At 41.4% G+C, this 13,962-nt stretch overlaps 3 protein-coding genes across 3 annotated transcripts; all 3 read left to right on the top strand.

Annotated features, from left to right (window-relative positions):
• Window positions 1–1,252: 1,252 nt before the first annotated feature.
• LOC137305560 (ferritin heavy chain, oocyte isoform-like) lies at window positions 1,253–3,336 on the top strand. Its single transcript, XM_067974418.1, has 4 exons — window positions 1,253–1,390; window positions 2,141–2,287; window positions 2,542–2,667; window positions 3,023–3,336. The coding sequence occupies exons 1-4, from the start codon at window positions 1,289–1,291 to the stop codon at window positions 3,176–3,178; spliced, it is 531 nt and encodes a 176-aa protein (XP_067830519.1). The 5' UTR covers window positions 1,253–1,288; the 3' UTR covers window positions 3,179–3,336.
• Window positions 3,337–6,154: 2,818 nt separating this feature from the next.
• On the top strand, window positions 6,155–8,274 carry LOC137305559 (ferritin heavy chain, oocyte isoform-like). Its single transcript, XM_067974417.1, has 4 exons — window positions 6,155–6,293; window positions 7,113–7,259; window positions 7,508–7,633; window positions 7,977–8,274. Exons 1-4 carry the CDS (start codon window positions 6,192–6,194, stop codon window positions 8,130–8,132), a joined length of 531 nt encoding a protein of 176 aa, XP_067830518.1. The 5' UTR covers window positions 6,155–6,191; the 3' UTR covers window positions 8,133–8,274.
• Window positions 8,275–11,179: 2,905 nt separating this feature from the next.
• On the top strand, window positions 11,180–13,595 carry LOC137305557 (ferritin heavy chain B-like). The gene is made up of 4 exons (XM_067974415.1): window positions 11,180–11,322; window positions 12,052–12,198; window positions 12,873–12,998; window positions 13,310–13,595. Exons 1-4 carry the CDS (start codon window positions 11,221–11,223, stop codon window positions 13,463–13,465), a joined length of 531 nt encoding a protein of 176 aa, XP_067830516.1. The 5' UTR covers window positions 11,180–11,220; the 3' UTR covers window positions 13,466–13,595.
• Window positions 13,596–13,962: the final 367 nt, after the last annotated feature.

Here is a 13,962-nt window from a genome sequence, read left to right as displayed (position 1 = left end):
TTTAGTCCTATTGTATATTTCATACCAAATAACAATCATCCTTTCCAAATCCTATTGGTTCTCCATTTGTCTCCGTCACCCCAATGAATGAATTCAAATATTGATGCTGCAGCTGTGATTATCCAGTGTTTACAAGTGAAGTTTACAAGCTCAGTTGTGAACTGCAGTGGGTACGATGACATTGCAGTCTTCGGTGATTCCACGTTAATGTCTTTGAAAATTCGACGACTTGATTGCATTGAATATTGTCTCAGCATCACAATTACTTAAAGTAATAAACTTGACCAGTGTATGAAAAGCCACTTCAGTGGAAATATCAAGTTGTTACCAAATAGTTCAAAGTTGTGATTTCGAGAGATTGATACAAAGAGGCACTTTGAGGGAGGTCAAAGAACTCAAAAAGCACCAAAGGTGACCATCCACAGGTCCAGGCTGGACGCGGTACGTGGGGGCGGTCGCTCTGAATCTCGTCTACGGCATTCTCTGCGACTGGATGGCCCTGGAGAGGGAGCACGCGGTGTCTGCCGTTATGCTTGAGGCTTTCCGCGACCGGTGGGCACCGGAGGGATTGGAGTGCATCCTGGATCAATACAATAAAATTAGAATTTGACACTTATTTTGGGTTTATTGATTTGCTGCACATAAAAACACTCCCTAACCACCCCCCTCCCACCATACTTCTTATAAAAGGGGGGCCGAAAACAAAGAAGAAGAAAAGAAAACTAGACGAACATCACTAATAAAAAGTCAACCTAGAGAATAACAAACTTTCAATCTTATTCGTGTTTGGACAATTAGTTCCAAATGGGAAAGTTTAACTGGAGTTTGGAGCCCGTGTGGGGATTCGAGTGATCCATGGCCACAGAGCACCGAGGGAATGATTGGTCCGTCAACCAGCCGGCACCAGTACCTCAGGCCAGTCCCACCGTCCCTTCAGAGCTCACTGACCTGCACAAAAAAAGTACCCCATCTTAGAATTATTTTAGTCAAAAAGCATTGATATCACCAAGACCAAACACGCAAGCTCTGATTGGCTCTGGGTATCAATCCCTTCTCCACAATGCCCCTGTCCTTTGTTTTTTTTCTTTTTTACCCTGTCCTTTGTTAATTGGTGCTTGGATTCATGGACGATTCCTGAGTGGTTATCGAGGATTGTCAATCATCATTGGTGATGTCATTCCTTGCTTCAATGCTGGCTGTCCCAGTAGTATAAATACAAGAGCTTGGGAGTGAAGAGGGTAGTTGTCGAACTGTCCAGGTGATAGTGAAAACATAGGATACAGGAAAGATGGAGTCCCAAGTGTGTCAGAACTATCACAAGGAATGTGAGGATGGTGTCAACAAACAGATCAATATGGAGCTCTATTCCTCCTATGTTTACCTCTCCATGGTGAGTCTTGTATTAATAGTCACTGTTTTGTAAGTGGTTAGAATTTCTGTAGTTCAACAAACTGGCTTTAAACTCTTTCTCTTGGCTTTGTTCCACCTCCCTGGGGAGAAAAATCTTGGGGCAGTGAGCATTTCTGGTGTGTAATACAAGGTGATCTTGTTGAGTTAATGGACTGCTCCTTACAGCAGCTGCACTCTATTGAGGGGTTTAATATATGAACCTGGCTCAGCTGCAGCCTGAGTTTGTAAGAGAAGAGCAGAAACCTGGTCAAGTGCTTGTCAACACTTGACAACTTTCAGTTTCAATGGGGTGACTGTAGCCAGTGAGATGTTGACAGGTCCTCACTAGTTTTCTTGCCTTGAGAATCCTAGTGATTTCTTCACTGTGCTGAGATCTCTATTACACTAAATTGCAGAGTGTAAAACTACAAGAATGAAGGAACTTTCTTTTGTCCTCAATCAATTTTAGATTAGAATGGAGAGTAAAAGGAGGTACAACTTGCTCAGGAGTTGAGTTTGACTTGATGTGAAATGTAATCCCAAACATTAGTAGTTTTTTTTTGCTGCTTGACTCTTTATTCTGTCCTTTATGGGGAAGGGAAGCTCACCAAATGAAAGTGAAGTAATTTGAATTTTGTGAGTTAACATGGTAATTATTTTTGAAAGCAATTAATATCTTGAGGAAAAAGGAATGAAAAATTTGTAATTGTAATCTAGGTCTAGCATGATTTATTTAAAATTCTCTCCACAGTCCTATTACTTTGACCGGGATGATGTTGCCCTGCGTCACTTTGCTGAGTTCTTCAAGGAGCAGTCACATGAGGAACGGGAGCACGCTGAGAAACTGCTGAAATTCCAGAGTCAGCGTGGAGGCCGAATCATCTTGGAGGACATCAAGGTTAGATTTAATAAATGAGTGGTCTTCTATGTGGCTCCCCTTGGACTGATTATTTCAAATATTTTCTACAGCAATTATTTTTTATTTGACTCCAGTTACTTAATTCAGTCATTCTATATTCTTGACATTGGTTGATGGTAACATGGACATCTGATTTGCTTTTTTGAACTCCTCCTATTTTCCTTCAATACTTTGTCATGTATTTTGTTTAATCCATTGTAAGTGATCTGGCTGACCCTTGATTCCCATTTCAGAAGCCAGAGCAAGATGAGTGGAGCAATGGTCTGGAGGTGATGCAGAGAGCTCTGCAGATGGAGAAGAATGTGAACCAGAGTCTGCTGGATCTGCACAAACTGTCCACTGAGAGGACAGACCCTCATGTAAGTCCTTAATGTGGGTCTTTGGGTAAGTTGGAGATGGAATGTTACAGTGCTTGAGTCTATTAAGATCTTTATACCCAATAGCTTTGTGGAGGGATGTCTACCTTGGATTTTTTTGAGGGGAGACAGGATAAGGAGGTTGACCTACTGTGGCCATTGAGAGGTAAGTGTGTCCCAGTGTCATGAGGATCTATGCACCTGTTGTACAGTAAGTTTACTCTAATAATGCAGTAATTCCATCAATCTGAAGTGTTCCACTTGACTATCCTCCAGTCCAAGAGGATTAAATTCCAAACTCTGGCAAATGCCTTGCTATCTGCAGCTGGACATAACTATTCTCTATCTTTTCTTCCAGTTGTGTGACTTCCTGGAGACCCACTACTTGGATGAACAAGTGAAGATGATCAAGAAGCTTGGAGATCACATCACCAACCTGAAGAGACTGGGAGCCCCTGAGAATGGCATGGGAGTGTACCTGTTTGACAAGCTCACTCTGGGGGAGAGTGATTAAACTGACTGCAGGGATAAAGTTTATTAGTGCTCCTGTTCATGTTGTCTTGACACTCCCCCATCCTGTAGCAGTCATGACTTATGTGGCTTTGTACAAAGAACTGAGACCGGGGCTCTTGTGAAATGTAATAGGAACTGTCAATAAATTGTTGAACTGGATTTTGTTGTCTCAAATTGAGTGGATGCTGATTTTTCAGTAACCTAATTTAGTTTACATCTAACAATTACATTGGGCAGTGTAAGAGTCAGTCCATTGTCAATTTAACCCCCCCCTCCCCTGCCATTCCTGTAGTAATTCCAATTTATTGACTTGGATGTTGACTATCTAATTTCAATTCTGTGTTTACCTTGAATACTAACAGCACATTCCAATCTTTGCTGGTTTTAATACAAGTTACTGTTACCACTGAATATTCTCTTTCCAAAAAGGCATCTTCCTTTTTAAACATCCCCACCCCAGGACAAGATATCAGCGACTGTAACATTGTGTTAAGCTCATTTTCTTGATATTTTATGTTAAACCAGATCAGTCCACTGAACAATCCCATTTTAAAAAAGTTATTGCTATGGGATACACTGGAGGGAGCTCATGAAACCAAACTCATCATTGCTGCTCTGGGCTTTCCAGTAAGCTTAGTGGTCAAACAATTACAGACCAGTAATGTGAACTCAGTGTACTTGGGGGAGGGAGGCAATGAACATTGGCACATTTGCTTTGTATCCACTGGCTTCTTAGGGGACAGTATAGATTCGGTGGAGAAGTTAGGGTTTGATTAAAAACTTTTTTTTTGCCCCATGTGTGCACCCACTGTCCAGGTAAAGAACCTGCAACACTCACTGTTGATCTCATGAGAAGCAATTGAGTAAGGTCCTCATGGGAGAGTAATATCTGTGCAACTGAAATCCTTTTGGAAGGAGTAAATATATTTCATTGTTTAAATTTGCTTTTTGATTTCAAGTTAAATCGATATTTCTCCTGCAAAATCCTTCCACATCCCTGTCCCATCAATTCATAAACCCAATACAATCAGCTCCAACCTGAAATGTATCAATTTGTATTTGGTCCTATTGTGCATTTCATACCAAATACTAATCATCCTTTCCAAATCTTATTGGTTCTCCATTTGTCACCTTCAACCCTATGAATGGATCAAATGTTGATGCTGTATCTGTAATTATCCAGTGTTTACAAGTGAAGTTTAGGAACTGAGTTGTGAACTGCACTGGGTGTGATGGAATTGCAGTCTTCAGTCGTTCCACGTTAATGTCTGCTTCTCTCAAAAGCACTTTTGGGGGATCAATTTCACCACATTTCATTCATTGCTGAGCCACAATTGTACGAGTCGGTTGGATTTGCTGATGGCTTTGACGGCTTCATATTTCGAGCAAAAAGTATTCAGCTCACTCGATGTGCTGAACCTGGATGAGGATCAACTGCAAACATTCCCCACACGGAGGTCACAACTGGGCTAATGGGGGTTAACTGTTTACACCTCAAATGGAAAACAGGCCAATGTTCAGCTCACTCTGTGCTGATCCGTTCCCTATAATCTGATTACAATGAAGCACGGCCAATAAGTACTTTTGAAATGTACTCACTGTTGTAATGTTGGAAACGCAGCAACCAATATGGCCACAGCAAGATCCCACAAACAGCATGAAATATTGATTAGATAATCTGTTTTAATTACATTGGTTGAGGGATAAATATTTGCAGAGACACCAGGGAGAACTCCCCTTCTCTCACTCAAATTAGTGCCATGGGATCTTTTACATCCTAAGTGAGCAGACGGGGCCTCGGTTTAATGTCTCATCCGACTGTACAGCACTCACTGGGTGCTGTGGTGAAGTATCAGCCTGGACTTTGTGCTCAAGTCCCTGGAGTGGGACTTGAACCCACAACCTTCTGACTCTGAGGTGAGAGTGCTGCCACTGAGTCACAGCTGACACAAATGGAGATGTTTGTGTGGGTGACATTGCATTCAGTAATCTTCACTCCCTCTCATTCTCGCTGAATATCCTGAATTTTACCAAACAACATTTCATGAGAATCAAAACTAAAAATGACACATCCCACAATGCTTTGCCCAGTTGATGCCCCCATGCTGCCAATCCTCAGACACACCCATTCTCTATATTAGAACTGGGGACGATTCACACCATCCATGGGATGGAATTTCCATTTCTCTGTCCAAGATTTGGTTTGCAAATTCACTCAAGATGACTTGATTGCGTTGAATATTGTCTCATCATCACTGTTACTTGCAAGTAATAAACTTGACCAGATTATGAAAAGCCACTTCAGTGAAAATATCAAATTATTATCAAATAATTCAAAGTTGTGATTCTGAGAGATTTATACAAAGAGGCACTATGAGGGAGGTCAAAGAACCCAAAAAGCACCAAAGGTGACCATCCACAGGTACAAGACGGACACGGCCTGTGGGGGCGGTCGCTCCGACTCTCGTCCGCAGCATTCTCTGCGCCCACTTGGCCCTGGAGAAGAGCATTCCGTGTCTGCCGTTATGGTTGAGGCTTTCCGCGACTGGTGGGAGCAGCAGGGACTGGAGCGAATCCTCGACTCTAACAATAAAGTTATAATTTGATTCTGGTTTTGTTTGATATCGTGATAAAGAAATCAAGATGTCCAAAAAAAAATACAGGTGACACTGGGTCTCAAGACAGTTACACAAGTGCCCCATCTTAGAATTATTTTCGTCCAAAAAAAAGCAGTGATATCACTGAGACCAATCACCCAAACCAGCCTGTATTCCAAAGCTCTGATTGGCTCTGGGTATCAACCTCTCCTCCACCACGCCCTTGTCCTTTGTTAATTGGTGCCTGGATTCATGGACGATTCCTGATTGGTTATCGGGAATTGTCAATCATCATTGGTGATGTCATTCCTTGCTTCAATGCGGGCTGTCCCAGTAGTATAAATACAAGAGCTTGGGAGGGAAGAGGGTAGATGTAGAACTGTCCAGGTGATAGTGAAAACATAAGGTATAGTAAAGATGGCTTCCCAAGTGTGTCAGAACTACCACAAGGAGTGTGAGGATGGTGTCAACAAACAGATCAATATGGAGCTCTATTCTTCCTATGTTTACCTCTCCATGGTGAGTCTTATATTAATTGTATTTTTTGTTAAGTAGTTAGATTTTCTGTAGTTCAACAAACTGGCTTTAAATGCTTTCTCTTGGCTTTGTTTCACCTCCCTGGGAAGAAAAATCTTGGGGCAGTGAACACTTCTGGTGTGTAATACAAGGTGATCTTGTTGAGTTAATGGGGTGCTCCTTTTCAGCAGCTGCACTTGTATTAAACCCCTCAACAATGAACCTGGCTCAGCTGCAGCCTGAGTTTAATAAGAACATCAGAAATAGGAGCATGAGTAGGCCAATAGGCCCCTTGAGCCTGCTTTGCTATTCAATAAGATCATGGCTGATCTGGAAGAGCAGAAACCTGGTCAAGTGCTTGTCAACATTTGACAACTTTCAGTTTCAATGGGGTGACTAGCCAGTGAAATGTTGACAGGTCCTCACTAGTTTTCTTGCCTTGAGAATCCTAGTGTTGAAGCCTTCACTGTGCCTTGATCTCTTACACTAAATTGCAGAGTGTAAAACTACTGGAAGGAGCTTTCTCTTATCCTCCACCAATTTTAGATTAGAATGGAGTAAAAGGAGGTACAACTTACTCAGGAGTTGAGTTTGACTTGATGTGAAATGTAATCCCTAACTTTTTTTTGCTGCTTCAATCTTTATCCTGTTTCCTTATATAATGATTGGAAGCTTCCCAACAGAGTGAAGTAAATTGAATTTTGCTAGTTAACAAATAGTAACTATTTTTGAATGCAAATAATATCTTGAGGAAAAATAACAATTTGGAATTGTATATTGTAATCTAGGTCTAGCATGATATATTTAAAATTCTCTCCACAGTCCTATTACTTTGACCGGGATGATGTTGCCCTGCGTCACTTTGCTGAGTTCTTCAAGAAGCAGTCACATGAGGAACGGGAGCATGCTGAGAAACTGCTGAAATTCCAGAATCAGCGTGGGGGCCCAATCATCTTTGAGGACATCAAGGTTTGATTTAATAAATGAGTGGTCTTTTATGTGGCTCCCCTTGGACTGTTGGTTTCAAATACTTTCTGTAGCAATTAGTTCTCATTTGACTCCTGTGGCTTAATTCAGTAATTCCACATTGTGACATTGGTTGATGGTAACATAGACATCTGATTTGCTTTTTGAACTCCTATTTTCCTTCAATACTTTCTTGTGTATTTTGTTTAATCCATTGTAAGTGATCTGGGTGAGACCTGTTTCCTTTTCAGAAGCCAGAGCAGGATGAGTGGAGCAATGGTCTGGAGGTGATGCAGAGAGCTCTGCAGATGGAGAAGAATGTGAACCAGAGTCTGTTGGATCTGCACAAACTGTCCACTGAGAGGACAGACCCTCATGTAAGTTCTAATGTGGGCCTTTGTGTAAGTTGGAGGTGCTGGAATGTTAGTTCTTGAGCCTATGAAGATCTTCATACCCAATAGCTTTGTTTAGGGATGTCTATCTTGGATATTTTTTGAGTGGGGACAGGAAGGTTGACCTACTGTGGATGTTGAGAATTAAGTGTCATCAGGATCTATGCACCTGTTGTACAGTACATTTACTCTAATAAAGCAGTAATTCCATCAATCTGAAGTGTACCACCTGACTATCCTCCAGTCCAAGAGGATTAAAATCCAAACTCTAGGGGAAATTCCTTGCTATCTGCTGCTGGACATAACTATTCTCCATCTCTTCTTCCAGTTGTGTGACTTCCTGGAGACCCACTACTTGGATGAACAAGTGAAGATGATCAAGAAGCTTGGAGATCACATCACCAACCTGAAGAGACTGGGAGCCCCTGAGAATGGCATGGGAGTGTACCTGTTTGACAAGCTCACCCTGGGGGAGAGTGATTAAACTGACTGCATGGGTATAGCCTATTATTTATATAGTCTTGAGACTACCCATCCTCTTGAATGATTATTTGTGTGATTTTGTATAGAGCTGAGTGCTGGGCTCTTAATGTGGTAGTAACTGTAAATAAACAGTGAACACTGGACTGGTTTTGTCTTCCTGTGGTTTTGCTCATTTTTCAGTAACCTAATTTGCTTTACATCTAACAAGAACTACATTGGGCTATTTGCACTCAGGCACATAATAGGACATTAAATCAGGTGCGCAAAAGGTAGGTTTTCGGAGGGAGGAAGAGATTGAGAGGAAATGCCAAAGCTTAGGACTGAGGCAGCTGTATACAAGTAACTGTTCCCATGGGTGGTGAATATCCTCTCTCCCCCCTGTCTGTAAATGTTAACACTCCACCCACTCAACATATCAGCTGCTGTAACTTTTTTTTCTTTTGTTAAACCACAATGCCAGTGAAATAGTATTGCACCATTTCAGTCCAATAACCAACCTCTAAGAATGGTATCAGCATTGGGAATAGCAGTTCACGGTTTGATTTTAAAAAGTCAAATGCTATAGATCCTTAGTTAATTTGGGGAGCTCACTAAACCAAACTCACCACTGCTGCTATAGACTTTCTGAAGGTTTGTGAGCAAAGCAGCACATGATGGCTCTAGAGTACCAGTAATGTCGCAGTTCATTGTGAGCTCCTGAACTCATGGCATGAAGGACCTTGATGTGGGTGAGCAATTGGCCTCTTGTGTGGATTGTGGGGGTGGAGAGTCTTTTTCCTTTTTCTTTTAACCCCTCCACCCCCAATCCTGCCTACTTAAGATCTTCAATGAACAAGAAATGGGGTGAGGTACTGGAGGGAGAATAATTCCTCTGGAACTGAATTCAAGTAAAATGTAATTGTTCAGGAAGGAGCAAATATTTCACTAAATGCACATCTTAAAACACAGTTAAATATCACTAGGTCTCGGTGGGGGGTTAACTTCCACCACCCCCACTATTCTGTTAATTCATAAACCCAATACAATAAACTGCTCCATGAACTGAACAATTTGCCTTTAGTTCCATTGTGCGTTTCATTCTAAATACTCTCCATCCTTTCCAAATCCTATTGGTTCTCCATTTGTCTCGTTCACCCCTATGAATGGATTCAAATGTTGATGCTGCAGCTGTAATTATCCAGTGTTTACAATTCAAGTTTAGGAACTTAGTTGTGAATTGCACTGGGTGTGATGGAATTGCAGTCTTCAGTCATTCCACGTTAATGTCTTTGCTTCTCTCAAGCACTTTTGGGGGATCAATGTCATTACATTTCATACGTTGCTGAGCCACGATTGTTCGAGTGGGTGTGGATTTGTTGATGGGTTTGATGACTTCATATTTCAGGCAAAAAGTCTTCAGCTCACTCTGTGCTGAACCTGGATGTGGATCAGCTGCAAACATTCCCCACACTGAGGTCACAACTGGGCTAAAGGGGGTTAACTGTTTGACCTGATTTTGCTTTGAGGTGTAATGTTCACCTCCCTCTCTGCTGTTATGTTTCCTACAGTCTGATTACAATGAAGAATAGTTCTGGTAGCAGCGTCTCCTGGTGATGGGCTAGAAAATACATGTTTGTTCTTCTTGAAGAGAAATTTCTGTGTTTACATTCAAAGGAATTGTGTGATGGGGGAAACAGTTTTATTCCAAGGGAACACATCTCATCACTTAATCCAGGATTGAAAACCTCAACCATTTTGCAATAAAACCAGATGTCAAGACTTTGGATCTCAGAGAAACACCAATGTGATGAGCCAGACTGTTAGAGAACATCAGAGTCTCATCATTTCAATCAGATTCAAATATTCTTTAGCCTCATTGAACGCTGATCATAAAAGGACTCATCTAATATGCTAGAGGATATAGAAAGAAAAAGCTTGCATTTATATAGCGTCTTATTGCAACCTCAGGACATCCTGAAGCGTTTACAGCCAATGAAGTACTTTCAAAATGTAGTTGCTGTTGTAATTAGGGAAATGCAGCACCCAATTTGCTCACAGCAAAATGGCACAAACAGAAATAATAACAAGATGATCTGTTTTAATTATGTTGGTTAAAGATAAATATTAGTAACGACACTGGGGCGAACTCCCCTGCTCTTCCTCAAATTAGTGCTATGGCATCTTTTACACCTACCAAAATGAGCAGATAAGGCCACAGTTTAATCTCTTATCGATCTATACAGCATTCCCATGGTGCTGCACTGAGGTATCAGTCTAGACTTTGTGCTCCAGTCCCTGGAGTGGGACTTGAACCCACAACCTTCTGACTCTGAGGTGAGAGTGCTGCCACTGAGCCACAGCTGACACAAATGGAGATGTTTGTGTGGGTGACATTGCATTCAGTAATCTTCACTCCCTCTCATTCTCGCTGAATATCCTGAATTTTACCAAACAACATTTCATGAGAATCAAAACTAAAAATGACACATCCCACAATGCTTTGCCCAGTTGATGCCCCCATGCTGCCAATCCTCAGACACACCCATTCTCTATATTAGAACTGGGGACGATTCACACCATCCATGGGATGGAATTTCCATTTCTCTGTCCAATGGTTGGTTTGCAAATTCACTCAAGACTACTTGATTGCTTTGAATATTGTCTCATTATCACAATTACTAAAAGTAATAAACTTGACCAGATTAAGAAAAGCCACTTCAGTGAAAATATTAAATTAATGTCAAATAATTCAAAGTTATGATCCCGAGAGATTGAAACAAAGAGTCACTTTCAGATTTGAGGGAGTTCAAAGAGCCCAGAAGCAGTGACATCTCCGAGACTGTTCATCCAAATCCGCCTGTATTCCTAACCTCTGATTGGCTCTGGGTATCAATCCCTCCCTCACACCGCCTCTCCTTTGTTAATTGGTGCCTGGATTCATGGGTGATTCCTGATTGGCTATTGGGGATTGTCAATCATCATTGGTGATGTCATTGATTACCTCAATGCAGGCTGTCCCAGGAGTATAAATACAAGAGCTTTTGCTGGAAGAAGGTAGTTCTAGAACTTTTTGAGTAATAGTGAAAAGTACTAATACAGAAATAGTAAAGATGGCTTCCCAAGTGTGTCAGAATTACCACAAGGAGTGTGAGGATGGTGTCAACAAGCAGATCAATATGGAGCTCTATTCCTCCTATGTTTACCTCTCCATGGTGAGTTTTTGATTAATTGTCACTGCATTTTAAGTAGTTGGGATTTCTCTGGTTCAATAAACTGGTTTTAAAGTATATTTCTCTTGATTTCTTTCCACCTCCCTGGGAAGAAAAATCTTTGGCCAGTGAGTAATATGGGGTGATCTTGTAGAGTTAATGGACTGCTCTTCACAGCACCTGCACTCTATTGAGGGGTTTAATATGAACCTTGCTCAGCTGCTGCCTGAGTTTGTAAGAGAAGAGCAGAAACCTGGTCAAGTGCTTGTCAGCATTTGACAACTTTCAGTTTCAATGGGGTGACTGTAGCCAGTGAAATGTTGACAGGTCCTCATGAGTTTTCTTGTTGTGACTCCTAGTGCTGAAGCTTTCTTTACTGTTCCTAGATCTCTATTACACTAAATGATTGTAGAGTGTAAATTTACTGGAATGAGAGAATTGTCTCTTGTTCCCCTACTAATTTTAGACTAGAATGGAGTAAAAGGAGGTACAACTTACTTAAAAGTAGATTGAGTTGATATGAAATGTAATTCCATGACCTTAATTGCTACTTTTCTCTGATCCACTTATTATCCTATTGGGGAGGGGGGAAGCTATTGAACATCTTGTGAAGTAAATTGAATTTTACTAGTAAACAAATGGTATCTGATTTCTGAAGAAACTTTGAGCACTAACTGTATGTAGGTGAGATCTAGGTCTGACATAATTCTGTTTTCAATATTCTCTCCTCAGTCCTATTACTTTGACCGGGATGATGTTGCCCTGCGTCACTTTACCAAGTTTTTCACGGAGCAGTCGCATGAGAAATGGGAGGATGCTGAGAAACTGATGAAATTCCAGAATCGACGTGGTGGCTGTATTGTCCTGGAGGACATCAAGGTTAGCTGTGGAGAAATATTAGTGACTGGACCACAGTTGAAAACTGGATATGGCAAAATGTTGGAGAAACAGACCAGGGTGGAAATATAATTCCTTGAGTGCAATTTGCTAAAACCAATCTGGATAAGCAGTACAAAAGCCAAGAAGATTGTGATGAAGGACTAGTTGGACCAAAGACCATTCCTCAAGGGGTAGAGTAGATGAACATGCAGTAGAGTAAGTGGCAATATTGGGTTTATAGAGGATATTGTCCTTATGTGGGGGTATTAATATAACATTGTCAAACATCTTTACCTTCAGTTGGAGCAGTAGGGAAACACTGAAATGTCTGATACATTCTCAAGTCAATGAGAATAAAACATAACTCCTCACATGCTGTATAAGGTACAGGTACCAATAATGCTTGCATGTCTATGCTTGTAGGCAGGGCAGTGGAATTAATTTGGAGTCCTCTGTGTGCCAAATCTAGAACACATGATGGGCTGAATGGCCTGTCTAGTGCTGTAAATCTTGGTGTGATTTCTTGTAGTATTAACCTGTTTTGGTGATTTCTCACCTAGCATTGTTCAGTTATCTGGGGCACAAACTGTATCTCCATGACTCCAATTCTTGCATGAAGTTAGCCATGAGAGCATCAGATGTTCATGGAATTTTTAAATGTTCTGAATTTTCAGAAGCCAGAGCAGGATGAGTGGAGCAATGGTCTGGAGGTGATGCAGAGAGCTCTGCAGATGGAGAAGAATGTGAACCAGAGTCTGCTGGATCTGCACAAACTCTCCACTGAGAGGACAGACCCTCATGTAAGTTCTAATGTGGGCTTTTGGATAAGTTGGAGGTGGAATGTTACAGTTCTTGAGCCAATAGCTTTGTGTAGGGTTGTCTATCTTGGGATTTTGAGTGGAGACAGGGAGGTTTACCTACTGTGGACATTGAGAAGTAAGTGTCATGAGGATCTATGCACCTGTTGTACAGTAAGTTTACTCTAATAATGCAGTAATTCCATCAATCTGAAGTGTACCACTTGACTATCCTCCAGTCCAAGAGGATTAAAATCCAAACTCTAGGGGAAGTTCCTTGATATCTGCTGCTGGACATAACTATTCTCTTCCAGTTGTGTGACTTCCTGGAGACTGACTACTTGGATGAACAAGTGAAGATGATCAAGAAGCTTGGCGATCACATCACCAACCTGAAGAGATTGGGAGCCCCTGAGAATGGCATGGGAGTGTACCTGTTTGACAAGCTCACCCTGGGGGCGAGTGATTAAACTGACTGCATGGGTATAGTCTTGAGACCTCCCATCCTCTACTGAATGATTTGTGTGACTTTGTACTGAGCCAGGAGACCTGGGCTCTTGATGTGGAATGTGGTTGTAACTAAATAAACAGTTAACATTTGACTGGTTTTGTTTTTTTTAAACCTTGAGCTGTTGCTCATTTACCAGTAACAGAATTTGCTTTACATTGGACATGAACTACATTGGGCTCTTTTGACACTGTCTCTCCTAATGAGATATTAGGACAGGTGAGCAAAAGGTAGGTTTTGGGAGGGAAGGTCTGTTTTGGGAGGGGAGGTAGATATTTCAGGAGGGTATGCCAAAGCTTAGAACTAAGGCAGCTGCATACAAGTTACTGTTCCCATTGGTGATAAATTCTCTTTCCCCTGTCCATAAATGTTAACTCTCTACCCCTCAATATAGCAGCTGCTGTAACTTTTCTCACTTTTTTTATTAAACCGTAAGGCCGGTGAATTAGTATTGCACTA

The sequence above is a fragment of the Heptranchias perlo genome, chromosome 40 (genome assembly GCF_035084215.1).
Source record: "Heptranchias perlo isolate sHepPer1 chromosome 40, sHepPer1.hap1, whole genome shotgun sequence".
Lineage (NCBI taxonomy): Eukaryota > Metazoa > Chordata > Chondrichthyes > Hexanchiformes > Hexanchidae > Heptranchias > Heptranchias perlo.
Note: the sequence above shows the minus strand (reverse complement) of the source record. Positions and strands in the feature narration are given on the sequence as shown.